We start from the raw sequence: 26381 nt of genomic DNA on the forward strand, positions 1-26381 counted from the left end.
AGGTTAATCAATGGAAAAGAGACTACAAACAATATTAACATGAGTTTTATTTGTAATGGTAAGGGATAAACAATTCATACTCTAACATTTGCAAAATGGCTAGACTATATTAATAATATCAACATAATGGAATATTATTGTGCCATAAAAAGGAAAATATGAAGAATATAAAGAAATATGGAGCTATGCGAAGTGACAGAATAGAGAAAGGAGAATTAGAATAATATATACACTAGACACACGTGAAGTGCTTTGTAAACCTTAGTGCTCTGTATCAATCACAACTATTACTACTAAAACTTATGAGGAAAATATCAGAAAGAGATCTGGAAATAAACATTGTTATGGTTTTATTATAGTTAATGTATATATTTCTTGCTTGAATAAACTATAAATAGGAATATTATGGTTTTATATTATAATATTTAGCTTATTTATTAGAGATTTATTTTTGATAGTGACTACTAAATTTATAATAAAAATTTTTCTAAGAAGGATTTATGTTTGAACCAGACTTCTGAGGGATTTTAAACAATCTAGAGGTAGTAAGGAAATATGGAATGTTTTTGAGGAAGAGAGTCATGGTCCCACCTGTGAGGTAGGATGAATATTTTTGCACCTGGGTGAAGACTGGATTGGAGAAGAGAGAAACTCCTTCCTGGTCTCTGCCTAATAAAATCCCTCTCTTCCTCCAAAGCCTAGCTTGGGTACTAACTCTTTCATCAAGCCTTCTCTGATCTTCTTAGCTAAAATCACCTCTCCTCTCCTTATTTTCCTAGGGTACTTTGCCAGACTCTCTTCTTTGCCCCTATTCCAAATCTACTTTGTATCATAGTTATTGGAGCTCATGCTATATACCATATAATGTGATTATAATTTCCTTAAGGGGAAGCATGTTTTTAAATACCAGACCTTAGCATATAGTATCTGGCACACAGATGCTTAATAAATATTGACTAGGCTTCACTTAAATTTTGGTTTCCATTGGCTCAGCTCAATTGCACATAGCACACACTTAGCATTAGTTGAAATGCACGGGATATCTCAAAAAAAAGTATTTATTCAATATTTGGTTGGTCTGAATAATCAAATGGTGATTAATTACATGATCACAAAGAGGGCAGGGACAAAGACTTCCATAGTCCTCTGTGCATGATTGGTGTTTAAATGCTTGATGAATGGGAATGAATAATGGTTCAAAAGAGATGAGATGGGCACACAATGAAACAGAACATCAGCTCTATTGGGATGGCATCAGGAAATAGAAGAAATAGCTGCCAATGCCAGGAGCCAATGACAGACACCACGTCAAGCAGTAAGACTTAGCTATGATTCAGGGTGCCCGAAAAGTCTCAGGGAAGTTGAAGCCTTCACAGCTTCAAACTGCCCTGAGATTTTTGGGACACCTTGTATATAGCACATATCACAGGATCACAGATCTATGGGTCTGGAAGAGACTTCAGAGGTCATAGAGTCTGATATGTCATTTTACAAATGAAGAAACAGGGCCAGGGAAGATAACTTGCCCAAGATATAGGGTGGTATAAGGAACGAGATTTGAACCCAGGTCCTCTGACTGCAGGAGCAATGTTTCCTTCATGTTCCATACTGACCTTGTTCATATTGGTTCCACTCCATTTCCTAAATTCCTGACATGAGGTACAATTTCTGCTCGAATACTTTCACAGATAAGGAACTCACTCCTTACAAGCTAGTACATTTATTCCATTTTTGAATAGCTTAATTACTAGAAAGTCTTCCTTATATTGAGTCAAAATCTGACTTCCTGAAACTGCTTGTGTAGCTAGGTAGCATAGTGGATAGAGTGCCAGGCCCGGAATCAGGAAGACCTGAGTTCATATGCCCAATGGCACATGAAATATAAGTGCATATAAAACCATGCATACTTTTTGACCTAGCAATACTACTACTAGGTCGTCTTTATTTTAAAGAGATAAAAAAACAAAAAAAAAAGGATCTATATGTACCAAAATATTTATAACAACTCTTTTTATGGTGCCAGAGAATTGGAGATTCGGGATGTCCATCAACTGGGGAATGGCTGAACAAGTTGTGGCGTATGATTGTGATGGAATACTACTGTGCTGTAAGAAATGATGAGCAAGATGCTCCAGCAAAACCTGGAAAGACATGAACTGATGCAAAGTGAAGTAAGCAGAAACCGGGAGGACATTGTACATAGTAATAGCAATACTGCACGATGATCAGTTGTGAATGACTTAACTATTCTCAGCAATATACTGAACTAAGAAAAATCTAAAGGACTCATGATGAAAAATGCTATCTATTACCTCCAGGGAAAGAACTGATGGAGTCCAAATACAGATCAAATCATATTTTTAAAATTTTCCTTTAGCTTTCTTTCTTGTTCTGTGATTTTTTTCAAAATATGACTAATATGGAAGCGTTTTGCATGACTGCACATGTATAACCTATATCAAACTGCTTGTCTTCTTGATGAGGGAGGAGAGAAGGGAGAGAGAGAATTTGGAACTCAAAATTTAAAAAAAATGAATGTTAAAATTGATTTTCACCTGTAGTCGAGAATAAATGAAATATTAAATTAAAACAAAAAGGAAGAGCTGAGATCAAATCTGGCCTCAGACATTTACTAGCTGGGTGACCCTGGACAAGTCACTTAACTCTGTTTGCCTCAATTCCTCATCTGTAAAATGTGCTGGAGAAGGAAATGGCAAACCACTCCAGGATCTTTGCCAAGAAAACCCCAAATGGGGTCATGGAGAGTCAGTTATGACTAAAACGACTGAACAACAACAACAACAATAATAAAAAATGGCCTGTGAATTTGTTTTTTTTAAAATATATTTTGATAATTGTACTTCAGTACAGTTGGTTTCTTTATGCATTTAAAAATATTATTCTGAGAAGGACTCTACAGGCTTTACAAGACTGCCAGAGGGCGCCATCATATATAAGACTAAGAACCCTCATTCTAGAACTATCTAGAGTAAGTCCTTGTCCACATGAGGTCCTTCGAGGATATGAAAACAGTTTTGATATCACTCTAAGGTTTGTTTTCTCCAGATATATTCATTCTCTCCCTCTCTCTCTCTCTCTCTCTCTCTCTCTCTCTCTCTCTCTCTCTCTCTCTCTCTCTCTGTCTACTACATGACATGACTTACAGACCCTTCACCAAACTGGTCGCCCTTAGCTTGTCAACACACCTCTTAAAATGTGGTGCCTTGAATTAAATCCAATCCTGTGCAGGACTGGTGCAGAGAACGGTGGGAATCTTATCTTGTCTCAGCTTGACAGAAACTTCTTTTCCATTAGCCTAAGCTGACGTAAGCCTTTTTTGTCAGCTCTCTAGCCCACTTCTGGTTCAGCCTAAGCCTGCCCGCCCAGCAGGTTATTTCACATCAACCACTGTCCCAACAGGTCTTCCTTCCCCTCTCCTGAGTCCCTGCAGATGACTCTTTGAAGCTAAGAGCAGACTTTTACATTTGTTCCCATTAAATGTAATAGTGTTAGTTTGGGCCCATCGCCCCAGGCTACTGAGGTATTTTAAAATCTCGATTCTGTGATCCAATATATGAGTTACCCTCCCAAGCTTTGCCATCTGCAGCTCTGGCCAACATGCCTACTGTACCTCTATCTATCTTACTGATACAGATGTTGTATAGGCTGAGGTAAAGGGCAGAGCCCACCAGCAGCATTCCAGACAGGCCCACGGCCTCCAGGTTGGCATCCATCCACTAATCCTCTTTGACCTGCCATTTCCTCATCTTTTCCATCGGGATAATGATACCTATATACCCTTTTACAGGGTTATGACTATCAGATAAAGAAAATGTAGGTAATGCTCTTTGTAAACCTTGAGCCACGACATGTTGACTATTTTATTATCTTTATTGTTGTTCTTAACTATACCATCATCCAGCCCATATTTGTCTATTCCTACTTACAAGTACATCACACAAGGGGCAGCTACGTGGCACAGTGGATAGAGCACTGGCGGATTCAGGAGGACCTGAGTTCAAATCTGACCTCAAACACATAACACTAACTAGCTGTGTGACCCTGGGCAAGTCACTTAACCTCACTGCCTAATCCAAAACAAAACAAAATTAAACAAAAAAACCAAGTACATCACACGAAACTCTTGTTATGTGCCTTGATGAAAACAAGATACACTAGACCGGTGGTATTCTCTGTCCTAATAGCCAGTTTTATACTTCCATCAAAAAAGGAAATTAGATCATTTGGTATAACATGTCCTTATGTGTCTAGTGAAGCCATACTGGCCACTGCTTTCTTTTCTAAGTTGATTACTAAAGATATATAGGGGCAGCCAGGTGGTATAGTGGATAGAGTACCAGACCTGGAGCCAGGAACTCATCTCTGTGAGTTCAAATCTGGTCTCAGACACTTACTAGCTATGGGACTGTGGGCAAGTCAATCCTGTCTGCCTCAGTTACCTTGTCTGTAAAATGAGCAGGAGAAGGAAATGTCAAACCACTCCAGTATCTTTGCCAAGAAAACCCCAAATGGGGTCATGCTTGAAAACAACAACAACAACTACACACACATACATACATACAAGTGTATAAAATCATACGTGATAAAACTTCATTGACACCAAACTCACTGATCAAGAATGGCTATTAAAATCTACCTCACCTCTTTAACTTTTAGAGAATTAGAATATCTGCCTGGCTCCAATCTTTTCACGCTTGTTCTATTTTCTATGTTTTCTCAAACACAATCAATGATTCTAGGACCATATCTACAGCTCTTTTAGGCATCTTCGGATAAAGTTCGTTTGAGTCTTAAGACATGAAGTCATTTAAAGGGGATGCTATTATTAGCTTCTCATGTTTGTTCATGTTTATTACCTGTACCATATGTTCTCATTTGGAAATAATTTTCCTTGACAGAGAAGATGAAAGCAAATAAGAATTGAGTAGTTTTGCTTTCCTTTTCTTATCTGTTGACATTTATCTGCCCCAAGCAATGAGCCTTTCCCGTTTATTTTATCTTATTTTTTATTCTGAACTTAAATACCAAAAATAAAGGCACTTTCATACCTACAGCAGAACCCAAAAGAGGATTAAACATGAAACCCTAAAGCTCTATTTCAGACACCTTCTTTAAAAAAAGAGCACATAATAAATTCCACCCTTTAATTTCAAAACTGTCCTGCTTATATGTGCTTCTCTCTGAACTCCCTTCTGTTCTCTGCTAGACATTTTTGGAAATGTTTCAAAGGCAATTCTTTGTTGGTATCCCTACTGCTAACCTCCTTTTCCCCTCCCTCCACACATCTCCCCAATAAAAAACTAAAAGTTTGTGTTGTGGGAACCTTGTAAAGCATAAATATTGTTAAGCAGGATGAATCCACAAAGTGGTCATGTCAAAAATGCATCTCTCTTTCTACACCTTGAGTCCATCACTTCAACCATCAGTCTTAGGTGATGTTGTTGGTCATTGGATTCATCTAAGTTTTCAGGTCTTTCGGTGGTGGCATTACTGGATAATTTTCCCCCTGATTCTGCATCAGTTTATACTACCTAGCATTCTCTGAAGCTGTCTCTTTCGTCATTTCAATTCCATAAACATTTATTAAGCACCTATTATGTGTCGGCATCTGTGTTAAGAGTTGGGGCTACAAAAAGAGGCAAAAGATAGTCCCTGCCCTCAAGGAGCTTACGGTCTAATGGGGGAGACTATTTCTTCCCCATTGCAACTGAACTGCATTGCATTTATATACCTTACTTTGTTCTGCCATTCTCCAATGGATAGGCATCCCTTTGTCATTAAATGCACTACAAAGGAACAAAACCACATTTCTTTTAAGATATCGTATAATTTAGGATTTTTACTAAGTTAGATTGGCCCCCCTAGCTAGTCCAAATTAATAGGGTTTTATTGGGGGTAGTGGAAGGGAAGGTCAGACCTGTAACCTCATCTATCTATGGAATTCCAGGTATGGAAACTCTCTCCATCAATGCACATCAGCTATTTTGTAACAGTCTTAGAAAGTTGTCTAGGCCAGGGACATCAAACTCAAATAGGAACAGGGGCCACTAAACCATATATAAAGTTCCCTGTGGGCCACATACTGACCTAAGTTTTAAAATGAAATATTATTTTTGTTCTATTGTATTTTTGTATACTTTGTTAAATATTTCTGGTAACCAGTTGCCCTTGGGAGTGTTGTAGGCTGTGCGTTTGACACCTCTGGCCTAGGGAACTGATGTAGTAAGAGCTGGCCAACATTCCAGTCAGTATGTGTCAGAGGCAAGATTTGAACCTGTGTCTTTCTGACTGCATGGAAGAAACTCTGTTTTTCATGCTCCACTGCCTCTCAAAATAAGTTTTACTCTAACATTAAAATAACAAATTTCACATTCCTTCAGTCATTAAGAAACACCACAAGACACAAAATATCACATTAACTGGTACTCAATAAACAAGTTCCATTGGATTTGGTTTTTGACATGTTGAGGGTTGTTTGTATTATGTTAATCATTTCTATCCATGATATTGACAAGTCATCATTTCAAAAGGAATGACTTCATATCATCATCACCATCATCGTTGTCATCACCATCAACTCACCTTGAGATGTGCTTCATCTTGTCACTTGGTGCAGTCATAAAACAGTACTTCATTTTAAGTAGTGGATTAAAATTAGTCTTAGCTATGAAATGAACAGACAAAAACCTATTTCCCCACCCAAACTCTCAGGGAGTACAAACTTTAGGAAGGGATTATTTCCATTACATTTTCATCAGGGACTGGCCAAAGAGCAGTAGATCATGTTATTACAGAGACTGGAAATGTAATGATTTGCAGTTGCTAAGCAACACCACAGTGTTAAAGGCCTCTGTATCTGTGATCTCTGGAGACTCTCAAATTTCATTAAAACCTGCCCATAACGATTACACAAAAGACCCTTGTGAAGTTCATAAACAGAGTGATGGGATGAAAAAAAGACACATCATTAAAACTCTGACTGTAGTTGTAACCAAATATTTTTGAGTAATCAGGTGATATGTTGAGTAGTCAGGTGATATGCACACCATTTAGAAATGGTATATGTTATATATTCCACATATATGATACATACACATGTACATACCTATATAAGTATGTGTGTCTGTATGTGGAGACAGAAGTGGGGTGTGTGTGGAGGTGTGGGGGTGTGCAACCCTCTGTCCATACAAGCCTGATCTTCCGGATGGTCAGCCTTGCCTGTGCTGTATGCTATACAGACAGAGGAAGACATGATTCTTAATTGATGGGAAAAGCGCTAAGCCAAATGTTGCATCCTTCCCATAAGTCTGATTTGGTTGCAGACACTCTTTGGAAGAGACATAAGGAAAAAGGAAGTCTATAGAGGCAGGGGAGAAAGACAGGCTTTGGATGGCTGATTGCAACTGAGTCACAGACGTGTATGGGGGCCAGTCTCATACATGCTCTTTGACCTCTTGGGTCTACCATTCTACACACAACTGCAAGCCCATCTCCCCTGTCTGAGATTCTTCTCTCCTGGTGTGAACTGAGATCTTGTCTTGCTCTCAGATGAAGAGTCCCTTACTCTCAGGTATTCCTGTATATTCTAATCTGTAAAAAATGTTCTAACTTCCATTCACCATTTTGTTTGTACAGCGGGTTTTCTCATCGTTCACTTCCATTGTCTCTTGTGTGACTGCTTTTGCTAGGGAGGGTCTCAGCTAAGGGCTAACCCTCCCCATCAGGGTGATCAGGGAAGGAGTTTTCTTTTGGGGGCCCCACTCATCCCCATAGGCCTTTCCCACTCCTTGCTTGAGTGATCCCATCCCTCCAACTCCAACTCCAACATCTATTCAGGCCATCCAGGAACCACATCTATATACTTAGACAACCCACACAAACATAATATTGTGTGGGCACAAATGTAATATATTGTATGTTTCTATTAAACACATTTAGCATACTAAGTGAAATTCTATTGCAGCATATAGCAATTAATCAATTAGCACATATTTACTGAGTGCTTACTCTACACCAGGCACTGATGAGGTGCTGGGAACACAAAGACAAAACAGTACTTGTCCTCAAGAAGCTGACATTCTACCACAAAAAAAAATGCTCTTTAAGAAGAACGATAAAGATGTTTTTCACATGAAGTGGTGCAGGGAATTACAACGATGAATAAAGCTGGTTTTGAATGAGGGCCTTGGCCATTCTTTGAATGAAAGATTCTACCGGAATAGCAAAGGAAAGGGGAAGGGAAGGCAATAAGCATTTATATAGCCCCTACTATGTACCAGACAAGGTACTAAGCACTTTACAAATATTTTCTCATTAGATTCTCACAGGGGCAGCTCGGTGGTACAGTGAATAGGGCCCCGAGCTTAGAATCAGGAAGACTCATCTTCCTGAGTTCGAACCTAGCTTCAGACACTTAGCAGCTGTGTGACCTTGGGCAAGTCACTTAACCTTGTTTGCCTCAGTTTCCTCATCTGTAAAATGAGCTGGAGAAGGAAATGGAAAACCACTCCAGTATCTTTACCAAGAAAACCCCAAATGGGGTCATGGAGAGTTGGACACGACTGAAATACCTGAACAACAACAACAGATTCTCACAACTCTGGGAGGTCAGTACGTTATTATCCCCATTTTACAGATGAGAAAACTGAGGCAGACAGAGATTACACAACTTGCCCAAAGTTACATATCTAGTAAGTGTCTGAAGCCAGATTTGAACTCATGTCTTCTTGACCCCAGGCCCAAAGCTCTATCCACTGTGCCATCCAGCTGCCTCTAGGATCTTTGTCCAGAAAATCAATACACAGACATTTTTAGAGGCTATAATACTTTGACAGAGCATTTCTGGGAAAAAAATCTAACCATAATGTCAATGTCAATAGAAAAACTAATTAAGGAAACAGACATGAAAGAGGTTTCAGAAACCACTCCATGTGGAATTCTATCAAAGAGTAACATTGGGAAATTGCTCTTGGAAGGGCTAATATTTAGTTGATGATGCTTCTGAGGGCAAGGTCACAGCCTTGAACTTTCTATAGGTTTTCTCTCTGTTCTGGGGCCACAGACTGACCTCCTAGCCCTAGCTAATTTTTCTACAACTATGGCTGATGGTCCTAGAGAGAAACTGGTCTTTAGAGTATGGGTATTTCAGCACAAGCCATTTCTTCTACTAGAAAAAAGGAAATATGTCAAATTTTATACTCTAGCATCATCACTTGGTTAATTTTTATATCCAAGGAGAATTCAAGAGCAAAAATAATGCCTGGTATATGACATCAGTGACCTACTAGGACCTATCCAGATAGTGAATAAGGTACCTGGAGGGTAGTACAATGGATAGAGCCCTGTGCCTGCTGGTAGAAGACCTGCAGCTCTCACCTCAGACACTCACTAGCTGTGGGACTCCTGGACAGCTCATTTAACCTCTCTTTGCCTCAATTTCCTCAACTGTAAAATGGGATAACAATAGCATCTGCTGCCCAGAATTGTTGTGAAGATCAAATGAGTTAAAAAAATTGTAAAGTACTTTATAAACCTTATTATTATTATTACTAACTGAAACAAGCAGGTAGATTATTTAACTGAAAGACAGCACAAGATGATTTCAAAGGATTATAGAGCTGGAAGGGATCCTATAGACCATCAAGTCTACCTCTTCCTCCATTTGGCAGATGAAGAAAGGTAGAGTGATTCGCTCAGAGCTACACAGTCAGATGCCTTCTGCTCCAAGTATCCCACAGCCTCTCTATTTACTGTCATCCGACCTGAACTCAAAACTTTAGCTTGGAAAAAAAGAGGTCAGACTGCATCTTGAAATGTAGGTTATCTAACAGCATGAAACTGAAAACCACTCTCAGATAAATATCTTAAAATTGCAACTGAAATATCCTTTTTTCATTCCTAACTTTGTTGACTAGTCAGAAAATGTAGATATTAAAAATAAACAAAACAATATACTTTGGTATGTTAAGTCTGCCAAAACTGATAACAAATTTCATTAAGCAAACCACCTACAAGGTATTCATTTCCTTCAAAAGAACTAAGTGTTTAAAATTATTTTTGAAAAATAAAAGTAGACCGAAAAATAAAACTAGAAAAGATGTAATTCAGGTGTTTACTAGGTTAGAGAACAGAAAGCAATTTTTTGGATCATTCTTCATATTTTGAGGAATGGTTTTAAAACTACCTTCTCCCTAATATTTAACAATACTTTGAATATTAGTCATTTTTAAAGGAAAAAACCAAGACTTCCATAAGGGACATACCATTAACGAGACCCCCATCATCAAGCAGATCTGCATTCTAAGCAATAGCAGCTACACAAAGACACTCATGATCTTGCCATATGGATAGATCATAATATTCACCAATAATAGAAGCAAAGTAGCTGGATTTATCTTAAATAGATTTTACTACATTCCAGTGACTTACAATGACTATAATTTGAACAGGATAATAACCCCCAATGAATGGGAATTTTCAAGCTTTATCATAAATAAATACAGGGGTCGCTCTTAAGTGAGCTACAAAATCTGTTTTTGATTTCTGTGGAAGTAGGCTAAAGAGTCATAAAAACTAATTCTAGGGAATCTTAACATCTGGTTATCATCCCTGTTGGGTTAGTCTCTCACTGGACTGAAGCTGTGTCAGGAGGCAGAAAGCATTCTAGCCGGGGCCTCTTCTTTCCTGGGGACTGGGGTTGTATTCACTCCTGAGACTATCTTCACCACCACCACCACCATCACCACCACTATCATTATATCTAGCATTTACTTAGCTCTTTTAGGTTTGCAATAACTGTGTGGTAGGTGCCATTATTATCCTCATTTTACAGATGAAGAAACTGAGGTAGAGAGATAAGTGACTTGACCAGAGTCACATAGCTAGTATGTGTCTGAGGCAGGATTTTGGACTAAATTCTTTGTTGATTTTAATACTCTATCAATTGCACAACCTAGTGATCTCTAAATCAATTTCTAAAGATCAGCCCCTTTAACAATTTACAATACAAAAATTTATTTGGAATGTCGCGGAAAGCTCCTAATGTCAGGGATATATCTGATAAAATTCACCTTTCTACCCTGATGTTCTTTTATATTCCAAAGGCTCATTCCTCACAGTGACAGGTCCCACTCTATCCCATTATTAAAAATTAGGCTTTTGTTTTCTTTTTTGCTTAAAAATCCACATCAGTCATCAACTTCAAAAAGAAATGCTACAGATGTTTCACAGGATAAACTTTCTGGAGAAGCATTAAGTAGAGACAGAAAGAGATTCAGTTCTTCCAATGGTGATTAACAGCCCAAAGCCTCTGTTACTTTATTTCATGTACAGGCTCTCACAACAACACGTCTCCCATTCATACATCAAGAAAATTTAAGATTCCTTGGAAGATATAACAGAAATAACCCTACTCAGTACTCTCCTCCAAGCACTCTCCAATTTGTCAGCTCTGGCCTAATTTATGCTTCTTGTTCCTTTCTGAGTCTTTGAGCTGCCTGTCCCCCATGCCTCCTACATCAGATGAAGCATAAAAACAGAGGTACTTTCCACTGCTAAAGAGGACACCCAATTCAGAGTCTAGTCCAAGATGTTTTCCCCTTGGATGGTGAGGCCCTTCGGATGTTTTGTGTATAGATGACATTGTGCTGGTGGTATAGTACCCCAAAGATACTGGAAAGCCTACTGGAAGAGGTTTGTAAGCACTCAAGGGAATTTGGCCTGTCCATCCACACAGGAAAGGCCAAGCGGATGAAGAATCTGCATTGCCCAGATTTCAACATACTCTTCCAAGAGAATGTATATGTGGGACAGAAAGTACAGACAGAAAATGATTTGGATCCAGAGCTGGATAGGAGGAGGAGAACATCCTGGAATCTTTTACTGAGATTATAAAGCTACTTTTCTGACCCCAAGACTCCCCCAAAGTAAAGGGCCATCTTTCTAATAATGTTTTATAGGTGCTGCCCCTATGGTAGTGAGACATGGCACACCATTGCCTCCAAAGGACAAAAGGCTGGTTATCACACAGAGGACAAAGGAGTTGTGCCCACCATGACATGATGAAAGGCAGGCCTGATGCCAGCACTTTCTTAATTTAGGTTCAGTCCTGGAGCCCTCACATGTCACTGAAGAGTGAACAAAAGGAAGTTTTCTTTGCCCTAACAAGAGCTACAATGCAACAAGGTCCCAGTGGGCCTTGGCTTCTCTGAATGTGCCCATTCTTCCCTCCCCCCAAACTCCATACACCAAAATGATTCTGGTCAGGAGGGGCACGTGGGTGGTCGTCCAAAATCTACCAAATTAGAGGGTCCCTGACTCCATTAGTTGGGATGTTTCATGCCCCTTTGGTGACCAGGAAGTTGTTTCAAGGGAGGCCAATCAAGTTCCGGGAAACAAATCACTTTTACAGGGAACCAGGGGGAAGCCTAGTCCTATTAAATATATGTGCGTGTGTGTGTGTGTGTGTGTGTGTGTGTGTGTGTGTCCAGAGAACAAGAGTAAAGGGTATCATCAAACACACTGGTCACAAGTGAGGGAAAACAGGTAGACAGTCAGAGTCCTCCCCTGGGATCCTTAGGAGACAGTGTCAGGAGAAAGTGAGGAAGGCCCTTCCAGCACCTTGGGTGGACCCCTTGGGATGGGCTTTTGGGAGGACACGCACAAGTGTAGCACAGGATGGGTAGGCATGGAGGGGCTATGATCTGTATCACTGGATGGAACTCCTGAACTAATGAGATCCCAGATACATTTGAGTATCTGAAGATAATGGAGCATTTATATATATGTAGTTGAAATATCAGTGCAAGTAAGTGAGTCTGTCTTGGTTCATTCTTACCAGTCAGTCAGTCAATAACCCTCTCTTCTGTATTGTATTAACTCAAGAAATAACACTTTGACCTTCCTATCAAGAATGGCTTCAAAATGGCGGTGAAAAGGGTGGCTGGGAAAGCTCCAGTTTACATGGAGTTTATCGCATTCTTTCACGTTTTACAGGCTTTCTACCCTGAAAACAGGTGAAGACATGCTCCATTTAGGCATTCTTCCTCTAGGGGAAAAAGTCAAGTTGGAATGCCTTAAGGAGAACTGAAAGGTGTGGTGAGATCTCCTGACAGTCTAAAGCTATATGACATGGAGCGTCTGGATATCACAGACAAATCTTTAACATTAATCTGCTCCTTCCAGACAATGGCTCCCACTCCAATCCTGTCTTAGCCTTTAAGGCAGAGGAATGGAAGCTCATCCACATCGGTGACCTCTCACTGACACTGGCCAAAGAGGTCGTGTGATTCTTCTTCATGATGATTCCATATTTGAATCCGTTTCCCATGAAGCACTTCTTTAGCTTGATAGAAATGCTCCCTAGGATGCAGATGTTCAAGCCCAAAACAAAGGAAGACCCAGACAGAATCATCATCAGGCTGTGGGGCAGCTACTTCTAATTAAACACCTGATCCTGCCCATTGTTACTGGGGAAAATGCACATTAATGACAAAAGGTTTTGTGTCTAGGTTCTGGGGGAAACTTAGAGATCACTAACAAACACTCTGCTATATTTTTAAACGCAGAATATACAGCAATTAGCTGAACCCTTTCTCTTACGCCAAACTTGTTAGTAAGGTTAGGGCACAAGGGTAGCCAAGGATATTATATAAAACACATCTTTCTCATATTAATGATCAGGGCTAGAAGACATAGATTTTCTTTGTAATTATCAGCAAAAAAAAAATGCAGTGTCTGAAATTTCTTTTTTGGGGGGAAGAGACTTGAGACGTTAACAGGAGGAATTCACCACTTTCTGTGGTTAAACACAAGGCCAACAAGTCAAGGAGTCTTTACCACCTTAACCTGAAGTGGTCTTTTTAAAATGACATTAACTGTAATTACTAATCAAGCCTCACCCCTCCTGGGGCAGCTAGGTGGTGCAGCAGGTAGAGTACCAGGCCTACCGTCCGGAAGACTCATTTTTCTGAGTTCAGACCTGACCGTAGACATTTACTAGCTGTGTGATCCTGGGCAAGTCACTTATCTCTGTTTGCCTCAGTGTCCTCATCTGTAAAATGAGCTGGAGAAGGAAATGGCAAAAGTACTCCAGTATCTTTGCCCAGAAAACCCCAAATGGGGTCATGAAGACTTGGACGTGACTGAAATGACTCAATGACAACAAAACTAGTCCCTCCTGGACCACTGAGGCCTAGATAAAGAGTAGGAAGTCTTTGGTCTCCATTTAAAGTTTCCAAGAAGCCAGCATAACTTCTAACTCAGGAACGAATGTAAACTACTTTTCTCTAACTCTCTCCATAAGCATGTTCCTTAAAAAAACAAATATAAAAATAAAAACAAAACAAAAAACCTGCTTTTACAAGCATTTATTATCTTTCCTTCTCATTGATGTGTGTTAAATTTTTTTTTAAAGAAAAAGAAAACTTGTCATATGTATATTCCAGCAAAACAGATCCCCTCATCGCTCTGGTCCAGCGCCTTGCGTCTCATGCTGCATGTTCAGCCCATCGCCTCTCTGGCAGGAGGTGGATGCCATGTTTTGTCTCTGGTTCTCTGGACCGGGGTCTACCCCAACTCCTTCTTCTGAGTTCTCAAGTTTCTCAAAGTTGTTTTTCTCTATAATACTGTTGTCACTGCCCCCTGTTCTTCTAGCTCTGCTCATGATCAGGGTGTTCCTGGTGGGAGGACCTGCTTGGACATGCTGGAGTAATGGCTTGTGGAGCCCGTTTTCTTTCTTTTTTTGGGGGGGGGGAGGCAGTTGGGGTTGAGTGACACACCCAGAGTCACACAGCTAGTTAAGTGTTATGTGTCTGAGGCCGGATTTGAACTCAGGTCCTCCTGATTCCAGGGCCAGTGCTCTATCCACTGTGCCACCTAGTTGCCCCAATGAGGAAACTGAGGCAAAGAGGGCAAAGTGACTTTCTCAGGGTCACACAGCTACTAAAGTATCTAAGGCCAGATTTGAACTCAGGAAGATGAATCTTCCTGACTCCAGGCTCTGTACTCTATCCGCTACACCACCTAGCTGCCCCTGGTGCCAACTTTCTTTCTCAAGCCTTGTGCAACTTGGAGTTGTAGGAATGACTTCTGTAAGATGCTGACACCTGCACTCCACCCCTGTCTTTTCAAAGCAATGAAGGGCTTTATTTTTCACTTTGTCACGTCCGTGTAAAAGAGTTTAGCTCTGAGTGGTGGAGTTTAAACCCTTCACTTCTACATTCTGCGTCCCAAATTCTGAGATCTTGTTGGGCAACTATTGAAAACAGGATGTGCACTTAGTCATAAAGCAGATTCTACTTAGCATTCCTGTTACTGCTCACCAGGAATTGGGAGGGTAGATATTCTTACTTTCTGCCTGATTACTCTTAACTTACCTTATTGAGATACCAGTGCTGCATCGTCCAAGCTATGACCTTGCATATTTAGCTTAAAATTTAGGAAACTCATGCATTTCTGTGTTAGTGAACCAAATGATAACTACAAGTACATACTACCAAATTAATAATATCTATTAACAAAAATAGAGAGAGAGGGATTTCTCTATCATTAGGGCTAGCAAATGGAATTCACTAGGAATTGGCTGGGATTTGTCTGCCATTTTGTTTAAATGGTTGCAAAGCTCAGTTTTGAAGGAAGTTTGAAGGAAGGTAAATCATAGTGTAATGGGTGTCTCGTGCATGTGTAGACACCATCAGTTCGCTAAGATGGCATTACAAATCCATTGGAAAGCTCTAGGGAGCTGCTTCAAAGAGAACCATGAATATTGAAGCACGCATAAATATTCTGCAGTGGCTTACTCCTTGGTTGGGAAAAGCCTTTTTTTTTCCATTGGCTAAATAGCTGGATTTATATGTGTCTTTAAAATGATCAGCCCCAGTTGGGTCTTTTGATGCATTTCCATTTGGAGAAGCAAGGTCACTCACTCACTCATGGATGGTGAGACCGTATGGTAAAGGATTGGGGCTGGGGAGGTGGTTAGCGCCTCCTTCTCTGCTCTTCTCAGACCCTGAGAAACAGATCTGGGTTCTTGGTCTTTTCATCTGCTCTTTTCCATTCTAGGTACTCTAAACCCTAATTCCAGAGTTTCGACTCTAAGGAGGTTCAAAGGCTAAGCTTGCAAGCCACAGAGATCTGGGAATTCAGGAGTCTAGGTGAGGTGTCATGGCCATCCTAATATCAATGCTCCGAGAAGCAAGGTATAAGTACTCAAGTCCTGCAGAAGCGAGCAGGGATCTGGTTTCACATGTGAACTTGGTGGGGCCACTGCTATGCATCAACTTAGCTAAACTGTGAACCTAAATATGATCCAACCAGACAAAGCCGGTGTAGGGTGGGGATTATGTCTCTGAGGTGTCCGAGGAAATGGTTATATTCTGTTCTGGTAATATCTTTTAAGTAAATTTCCTTAGTATAAGCTATTTATGTTAAATAGTAAAAAGGACCTTGAGATGCTAGACTACTGACGCTGGGCTGACAGCAACACTCAGACTCCTGGATCTTGGTAGCTTGCCCTCCCAGACTGTGAAAGAGCTAAGGCTGGTGATTTTACTCCCTGCACCTAGAAGAGAACGAATGAAAACGACTAGGAGCCAAACCGATTTCTTGGGGGCCACATAACCTCAGTGGGGAGGAAGAAAGAGGCACTACAGTCTGGCCAGTAGGTGAATGAAGATTCTCCTCCTAGACGAGAATGTAGCAAAAGCCCATCTGCTGCTGGCTCATTCTGTTTTAAAGACACTGAAAGTTCTTGTTGTGTAGTGAACGGAAAAAGTGTCCTCCCAACCACGAGATGGGCCAATGCAGACTATCTATGCGTGCTCCCGTGTTCACAATTCTCTAGAAGACAGCTCCCTAGAGTCTTCCACATGGCTGATGCCATTTTACCAAACTGCTGGCTTCTACACACGCATATGCAATACATGTGTAGATCCAGATCTACCCCTGGCTCACAAGATTCAGAGCCAGAAGGAATCATGCCATCCAGCATCCTTATTTATAGAAGAGGGAATGGAGGAGAAGCCAGAAGAAGTGACTCATTGAAGGTCACACAGATAGGAAGCCGCAGATTCAAGCCTAGCTCCTTTGAGTTCAAACCCGCAACGCTTTCTAGTACACTGGGCTATTTCCTCAGATGCCACGATCAAAATGCTGCTATTCACGAATCCAAGCGTGACTTGGAAGGCAGACTTGTGACTGAGAATACAGGCACAGTAGGAAGTCAACAGAAGGTTTAGGGGAAGGATTACAATCCCTTGTCCTCTCTCTCCAATGACTGCAGTCCGTTTGGCATTGCTGTTCCTGCTGGGGTTCTGTGGCACTCAGGGTGGGACATCCCGCCATCCCACCACTCATGGAGGCCTTCGTTTGGCCTCTGCTGTTCCTTCCTAGCAATACACTGCAGTGCTGGAAATCACACTTCCAAACATAGTCAAAGCTATCCGTCTGCCCACACTGCTGGAGGGCAGCTAGCCACACAACTGTCCAGGTAACCTGCTGAAACGTGACCAGCCTACCAGAGCATAGCCGTAAGGAAGCCCCACTTTAAAGCTAATGAACTGACTGTGCGTCCTAATCTCACTGTGGCTGATGTGGTCATGTTGTTATGAATGGCATACAGACAATGCTAATGAAATGAACAGAAAGTCATATTTACTAATTGTTGTAAAAATGTTAAATACTGCAAAAAAAAAGAATCTTCAAGTGTTTAATTTGTAAATTTTGTAAATATTCTAGGTATTCTTCAGATGGTTAACTCAGGCAGCAGAGAGCTAAAGTGATTTGTGTGTATTGCATGAGCTGGTGCTGAGATGGGGATCAGAACCAATTTCTTCTGACTTTAAGGCCAGTGTTCTATCTAGACAAGCTTATCAGAGAAACAGGTGATTCCAAACTCATTTTAAACTAAATTCCATTTTATAACATAAAGCTACTGTTAGTTTCTTTGAGCTCACAAACAGAGGCATTTAAAGTATCTGCACTTGACTTACCAGCCTTTTTATGACTCTCAATAGAAGCTTTTGCTCCTTGGGATCCTTCTTGGACTTCAGTAGTTCAGCAAAGTTGTCCATATTTTCTGGAGACATGCTCTCCGCATTGTCTCCTCCGTACAGTTGAACTAACACAGACAAGCACCTTGATGAAACCTCGAATATCTCTGGATCTTCACTAGGAAGCTGAAAAGAGAAAACAAAAGCCATGTTAAGATTTCAGGGGAGATCCTGACCTGGAGATGCCATAAGAAATGTACTGATTTGAACTGACTGAGGTGGGGGTTAGAGGGCAGGGAGGAAGCAGTAAGAGGACAAGGGGAAGGCCAAGCAGAATTAGAGGAAAGTCTTTATTTTTGAATATTTTAAAATAAATGAGTTTTTGTTTTTTTTTAATTTATGAAAAAAGCCAGGCTAAGTGCTAGCAAGTTAAAGTTCTGAATTGGCCCAATGAATAAGGAGAAATGAGATCATTTATAGCAGCACATCAATTCCATGTACATACCTCTTCAAGTGTATTTCGTGTTATTGCCCTGTCTGCATTTTTCCTCTGCAGCCCCAATAGGCTACTTACAGGACATTCCTTTTCTGCCCTCAGTGAATGCACACAGTCTCTAATGTGGCTTCTTCCTCTTTACCGCAAACCTCAACTTCCTCCAAGGCCCAGGTCAGGTACCAGATCCTCATCTCCCTAGCTGTTACTGCTTATTCCCTCCTCAAATAACCATGTATTTACTTATCTTTGTACATGTGGGACACGCCAGTGGTAGTGGTAATAATTAAAAACAGCTGACATTCATCGAGTGGTTTTGTCTTGAGGGAGGGGTCTTCCATGTGATGCAGAACCTTTTTACTAAGCAAAGCAGAGGAGCAAGTGAGCCCAGCTTCCCTCAGCTCTCTCGGACCCTCTTAATGGCAACCCACGAATAAAAGCAGAAGGAAGGTCCTTGGGGTCTGAGGAGGCCCTAGGCCAGCAGGCAGTCTTTACGCTCCTTGCCCCACGGCCTCACACCTGTGCTTACAACAGGCTTGCAAATCACTTTACAAACACCATCTCATTTTACTCTCCCAACAACCCAGTGAGGAAGGTGCTATTATTATCCCAATTTCACACGTGATAATAATAATGATGAAAGCTGGCATTTATACATAGTGCTTCAAAGGCTGGGAAGCATTCCACAGGCATTATCACGTCTAATCCTCAAAACAGCTCTTGTGACCTAGGCATGTTATTATTCCCATTTTGTAGAGGAGGAAACAGACTAAGGGAAACTAGATGACTTGTCTAGGAAGACTGGGGATTCAAGGATTCAAAACTGACTATTCAAACCCATTGAAATAGAGAGCTCTATCAACTATTCAAGTGAACAGTCATGCCTGCCAAAAGAATCCCACCTGCTGGCAGGCAGGGCACTGAATATCTAGAACTTAGCACACAGGTGGTGGCCAAAAAAAAAAAAAGTTAAGCTGAATTCAATAAAGAGGCATGGAAACCATTTGTTTTGTTACAAACATGTTTTCTTATCATCTTGTGCACCTCACATTTGTTTAGAAAAATCTCTCCCTAGCTGGTGAAAAAATACATTTCAGCCCTGCTCATGTCCAAATTAACACCAATCTGGATGTGACTGTGTTAGAATAGGAAATTATAAAGAAAGGATATGTTTTAGCCCCATTGAATCAAATAGGATATACATAACCAAGATTAACTGAAAAAGGTCAACTGATTATCATCTGAGATATGGCTACAAAAGTAGTGAGACTGGTGATTTAATAAACAAACTGGAATTTACATATCCAATGACTAATGTCCTTCAGAGAAGCCACTGTGTGAAGCTAACACTTATTCTACAGATGACAGTGCTCAAAACATTTCTCTAACACCAGATAATATCACAGTCTTTCCCAAAAGTTTCAATAGTGAACAGTCTTTATTTTGTAAGGGTGAATTTAGAAACAATCCAAGTCACTGGAGTCAGGTCATGTGAGTAAAAAGGGGTTAAGCTGGATAACATTGGTTTAGATTAAAAGCATGTGTAGTTTGTAGGGAAAGACCTAACTCAGTCTTCCCAAGGCCCTCCTTCCACATCTTCCCCTCCTCCTTCACTATTCTTTCCTTGGTAATTGCCCAATGACCAGTGGAAGCTAGTCAGACCCTTGACATTTTTCCAATCACCCACCTACATCTAGCTGCCCAGAACAATTTGTTAAACTGGTGTCAAGGGACTCTAAATTCCCATTTGCCTGGGAATATCTTGGAGAATTGCAAGCCAGTACATAATGATATTTCAAAATTTAGTGTTTGAGAACTGACAAAAGTTAATGACTACCGTGGATGCGTGGACCAATTCAGATTTTTTTTTTAAAAAGACCCATATAGAAGACAGATGCATAGGCAAGGAATGAAGAGTGAATACCAAAGAGTGGCTTAGTCTTCTAAGAGTGGTATTTGGGTGCTAAAGCGTCAAATCAGCTATGGCTGGTGAAAAACCTTAAAGATTAAAAAGGGACTTTCTTCTTTTTTTAAAGCCACATTGAAGGTTCAAAGTAAAGAATCAAAGAAGACATAGGTCCTCTGCTCAGGGGGGATGGGATAACAAGAAATCACAGCAAAAAGGGAGAATTTTCTGGCCATGTTCAAGCCTCCTGGCCTCCTCCTCCTCCCATTCCCACCACAATTCAGACCCATACCCTTGGGATCCTGGCTTTGATTAATGAATTTTCTTCTTATCTTACCTGGTCTTACCACCACTCTACTTCCTAGCCATCTCCAAACCATGTTTTCATCTCCCCCATTTCCCCTGTTTTACAACTCTTTCTTCTCCCATTAAAACAAGCTCCTTGAGGGTAGAATCTGATTTGCTTCTATTTGTATTTCTAGCACTTAAGACAGCACCTGGCACACAGGAATGAGTTTTCATTTCATTTTGTTACTCAACTCTTATTTTGAAAAAATGACAACAAAGGATACAAGAAAAATGGTTAACAAGAATTTGGAACCCAAGATAAGTGAGATGAACAGAGTACTTCAGGGCCCTCAATAACCTCCAATCACCCAGAAAACTGCATTTCAGGACACTGGAAGAACTGGAGATGTAATCACTGGTCACTAGCAACGTCCTGAGACAGATTATGAAGAATGACAGGCACTGACAAAGGGCAAATATCTCCATTTTTTAACAAGAGACTTTGATTTTTGGAAAAATTCTAGAATGTATTAAAGCATTGGTTGAGGAATACCTTGAAAAGGAAACAGAACCTAAGAGCTAGAATGGCCCTAGAAAGAACAGGCCAAGCTAGACATTTTTTTTTGTGTGTGTGACAGGATAATGTGACCAGTACATCCAAGAAAAACTGAAGATACAATATCCTTAAATTTCCATAAAGTATCTGTCATGATATATTGCTGGAGGCAATACAGAAAGATTTTGGTAGTACAGAAGATAGATTCAGAAATGATGAATGCCAGACCCATGGAGTACCCAACAATGGGCTGAAGTACACTTAGAGGGAGGTCTCTAGGGATTTTGTCTTGGCCTGTGAAGGTCAACATTTTCATCAGTTGCTTGGACTGAGAAAGGGAGGGAGTTACAATAATACGCTGGATAAAGTCAGAATCCATGAAGATTTTAACAGGCCAAATCTAATAAGATAAAGTTTAATAAGAAATTCAAAGTTTAATACTTGGCTTCCAAAAATCAACATCATGAGAACAGAATGGGTGAGGCATGGCTACACCAGGGCTCGTGTAAAACATTTCTGGGCCTGTTTGAGACCTGCACGGGAACAGATCCAGCTGCCCAGCTCCTCGCCACTCCTCACACACAAGACTGCACCCCAGTCCATCCCCCCTCAGCTGCCAAAGTGTTTTTTCCTACAATTCTCTCATCTGACACACGTCACCCCCTCCTCCTTTCTCCTTCCCTTGCTGAAGAGACCCCAGGGGCTCCCTGTCGCCTCCAGGATCAAATATAAAACCCTTGGCTTGGCAGAGAAAGCCCTTCACAACCCCTTCCTCCCTTTCTAATGTCACACTTGATCAGTCTCCATAGACTCCTGCAATCCAGCTTCATCGGCTGACCTGGGTGCCTTGGGGACAGCTCTCCCCCGAGACTGGAACGCCTCCCCCCTCTGACTCCCAGATGGACTTCTTGGCTTCCTCTCAAATCCCCTCTTCCATAGGATGCCTTCCCTGGTTCTGGCCTGTACCACCCCTCCCCAAGCACCTGCCCACAGAGATGACTTTCCATTTTAAGACATATATCTGGCATACACATAGTTATTGACATGCTGTTTTCTCCATTAGAACACGAGCTCCTTGAAGGCAGGGGCTGTTTTTGCCTGTCTTTGCATCCTGGCTGCTTAGCACCAGGAGCACACTGAAAACAACTCTGACCCACACAAGAAAGACCGTTCAGTGTGAGAATTTACAACTCAAGGCTGGATTTATTGTTTTGCTCATCATCTAGACTTCAGAAACTGTTACTGCATACATTTTTCCTTCAGAGAGCCCCAGTTGTTAACTTCTGGTTAGCACAGTGCCTGGCACACAGTAAATGCTTCATAAAGGCTTTTGGACTGACTGGCTTAGAGGCCAAAAATGCTAAAACTATGCTAAGTGATATGAACAGAGGAAGACTGTCACATTATCCCAGCACCAGCTAGGATCTTGTGAGACCACCTCCTGCTGGCCTGAAGTGCACGGAGAAAGACGCCACTCTATCCTGCTCCCTCCCCCATCTCCTGACCTCGCCTGTCCCTGCCTTCCTGGAAGGAAATGCCATAGCATCCTGCTCCCTCCACTGGTCTTCTAGCCTGGCTGCCCTTCCATTGGCTCCGACCCACTGGTCCCCTGGCCTGGCTGCTTAATACTTTAAAAGGGTTCCACTCTAAGGTCAAGCCCCTAAGAGTACTGATAATGGACCTGAACTCATTCCCCAGTGATTAACACACTCCCACTGAAGTCACTCCGAACCTCTGGCTGCCCCACTGACCACTGCCTTATTCCTATCCCCCTTAACTCACCAACCTCCCCCTTTAAAGCCACTCATCCCTTTCCTGTGCTCTGTGGAATGCCTGCTCCATTGATAACAACCTCCCTTTCACCTTCAATCTTTTCCCTTCCCACTCTTTCCATCTTCTGGTTCTCTCCTGACAGCACAGCTTCCATAACCATTCTCTCCACAAGTGATAGAACTTTCATTCACCAACTCACTGGTCATGGTGACGGACTTGGAACACTCCTTACTTCCCACTCCTACTCGTGAGGGCACTGCCCCATCACTCAGTAGCCTCTCCTCCCTCCTTTGAGGTTCACTCAATCCACAGTGACAACCCAATCAAGATTCTGGTCTATGTTGTATGCCAAGCTCTCAGTGACTTCAGCATCTGGTTCATGTACTTTCTCTCCTCCCTGACTCCTACCCTCATTCTAGAGGATTTCAACACCTATACCAGTATGCCCTCAAATGCTCTGACTTCATTCCTTACTATTTTCACATGACCTGTTTCTTTACCCCACCCCAGCTTCACAAAGACATCTTGTCATCACTCGCAAATGCACCACTTTCATGTTCACGAACTCTAAAATTCTCTTATCTTTTCACAATCTGTAGTCTTTCTACCCCTTCCTGTATCACGCAACCCCAAAAGATTTGCAGCACAGGCGTCAACCCCAATCCACATTTTCATCACATCTCCTACTCTAGCTCTGTCAATTTTACCCTCATAATTTCTCATAAATGCCTCCTTTTCTCCTCTGACACTGCTACCACTCTGGTGCAGATCCGTATAACCTCAGACCTGAATTATTTTAATAGCCTGCTGACTGGTCTTCTACCTCAAGTTTTCACTACTCCAGTCCACCCAATGGTCAAACTGATCATCCTAACACACAGGTCTGATCACGTCATCCCTTGATTCAATAAACTCCAAAGGTCATTCCCCCCCCCCACATCAAATATAAAATCCTCTAGTTAAGCCCTTCATAACCCAGACCTTCCTTACATTTTCCCATATTCTTACAATGTACTCTCCTCCATGAACTCTGCTATCCAATGCCATTGGGTTGGCATGACACTATATTTCTTATTTCCAAGCTTTTTCATTGGCTGCCTCCCATGCCTAGAATTCTTTTCTTCCTCACCTCCACTCCCTTTCTTCCTGGCTTTCCTTAAATACCTGCTAAAAGTTTACCTTCCACAGAGAGCCTTCTCCCGATTCCCCTCAATGCTAGCTCCTTCCTTTGGTTAATTATCTCCACTTCATCCTCTAATGGCTGCTGGTGTGCTGTCTCTCCCATTAGACTGTGAGCTCCTTGAGGTCAGGGACTGTCTTTTTTCTTTCCCCAACACTTGGCACAGTGCCCAGCATACAGCAGACCCTTAAGAAATGCTTATGGACTGACTGAAGGATGGGGATTCTTAATCAGATTTGGGTTGAATTACAAAGCCTTTGAAGTCCCTTCCAACTCTATGATTTTGTGGCTGTGAAAAATATAATTTATCAAGGGAATGGAACCAGACTGAAGCAAACTGTTTGCCACGCTTGGAGGAACTTGTTCCTTTCTTCTAAAAAACTTCTCTTTTCTGTATCCTCTGATAGGGTCATTGTTGGGTTCTCAGATCAGCCAGGAGGGTAGGAGCATGCAGCATAGGGAAGGAGGGAGAAAAAAGAACCAATGTCTGTTCAGAGGACAAGACACAAACGTGGGCACCAGAGTTGAAATGCAGGTGTTTTTAATCATCCCCAGCTGATCAGTCTATAATATTTTCCTTGGTGTATTTCTAATCCTTTTTGTTTTTCATAGACAAAGCTAGGCCAGTAACAATGTTGATTTTACAAGTTCACAAAGCAAAAATCAGAAAGCTGGTATCTTAAGGCAACATGTTGTTATAGCTAATGATTACATACAAATGATGTCATTTCCTGTCATGGGGTTTCAGAAACATGGATGGCTGCAGGCACCACTTGACCTATACTGTCTAAGCCAAAGAGCAAAAGTTGGGAATGTTGATTCAGTCTTAACGTTTAATTTCCTGACTTTTGTCTGTTTAAGACAAAACTGCTTTGTTAGACTAACATCTGCTGGGTGTAAATTTCCTTCCTTTGTGTTGGTTTAGAAATTAAAAGTAAGAATTTGAAATATTGCCTGTCTTGAAAATCCTTATAATGTCTCTTCGGGAATCTATGAATGCAAGTTAAACTTTCTCTTTCTAACTACAGGTCACACACACACACACACACACACACACACACACACACACACACACACACACGGGGGGAGAGAGGAGAGAGAGAGAGAGGTATTTATATGTGTATATGTAAACATACATATATTATACACACACACACACACACACACACACACACACACACACACACACGTTCTTTTTTTCTTAAATAAAGACTAACCCGACATGAGTGAAGTTTTGGCTAACCTTCAGTGAGCCGTACAACACCCTGAAGGTTAGGGACCACACGTGGTTGCCTCATGAAACTATGCAGTGCACAAGTTTGGTCTTGTCATTCCAACTGGTTTTATTCCAACAGGAACTCATAGGTGCTCTTAATAGCCAATTCCCTCTTAGCTTTACCCTTTAGTTCTTATAAATAAATGCTTTGTGGGACAAAGAAAAGTAACAACCTAGAAAGAAAATGTAGATGAAAAGAATATGCAATTTGTTTGGTTTCTGTCATTTTCTTGAAGTGCCGATCTGACCACATGACTCTCCTATTCAAAGCCACTCCAGTAGCTCTCTATTGCCTCTAGGATCAAAAGCTCCTCTGTTTAGCTTTTAAAGCCCTTCATAGCCTGGCCTGGTGGGGCAGCGAGGTGGTACAGGGGAGAGAGAAACGGGTCTGGAGTCAGGATGACTCACCTTCCTAAGTTCAAATCCTGCCTCAGATACTTAATAGCTGTGTCATCCTGGTCAAGTCAAGTTTTCTCTGCCAAGAAAATCCCAAATGGGATCACGAAGAGTTGGACAAGACTGAACGATAACCACAACGACAACAACATAACCCAGCCTCCCTGGATGTCCCTGACCCTCTGCTACCCAGCCTTCTGGTCAGACGGAGCTTCTCTCTGGGTCTCAGCCATCTCCCATGACTCAGCACTGGCCATCTTCCATGCCTGGAATGTGCTCCTTTTTCAAAGTGCTTCATAAAGAACTATTCTTTGCGATGCAGCTTGGCTGCCATATTGTGCACGAAGCCTTCCTGATCCTTCCAACCTTTAATGCCCTTCCTCTGAAACTGCCTCACATTTAGTTACTTCCTTTCACTTTCTATTTATTATAGCCACCCTTGTTATCTCTACTTTTACAATGTAAGCTCTTTGCAAGCAGGCAATGTTTCTTTCTTTTTTTTTCA

The 26381-nt window shown here is 41.3% G+C and overlaps 1 protein-coding gene across 13 annotated transcripts in view; it reads right to left on the reverse strand.

Annotated features, from left to right (window-relative positions):
- ULK4 (unc-51 like kinase 4) overlaps positions 1-26381 on the reverse strand; it is a 651508-nt gene that overhangs the window by 148319 nt on the left and 476808 nt on the right. For all 13 annotated transcript variants that reach the window (XM_078151680.1, XM_020987361.2, XM_078151694.1 and 10 more), the window contains one exon: positions 18009-18194. In XM_078151680.1, coding sequence (XP_078007806.1) covers positions 18009-18194 — 186 coding nt within the window. The remainder of the gene's footprint in view (positions 1-18008; positions 18195-26381) is intronic.

This window comes from Phascolarctos cinereus, unplaced genomic scaffold (assembly GCF_003287225.1).
Source record: "Phascolarctos cinereus isolate Bilbo 61053 unplaced genomic scaffold, phaCin_HiC Scaffold_1;HRSCAF=81, whole genome shotgun sequence".
NCBI classification, from domain to species: domain Eukaryota; kingdom Metazoa; phylum Chordata; class Mammalia; order Diprotodontia; family Phascolarctidae; genus Phascolarctos; species Phascolarctos cinereus.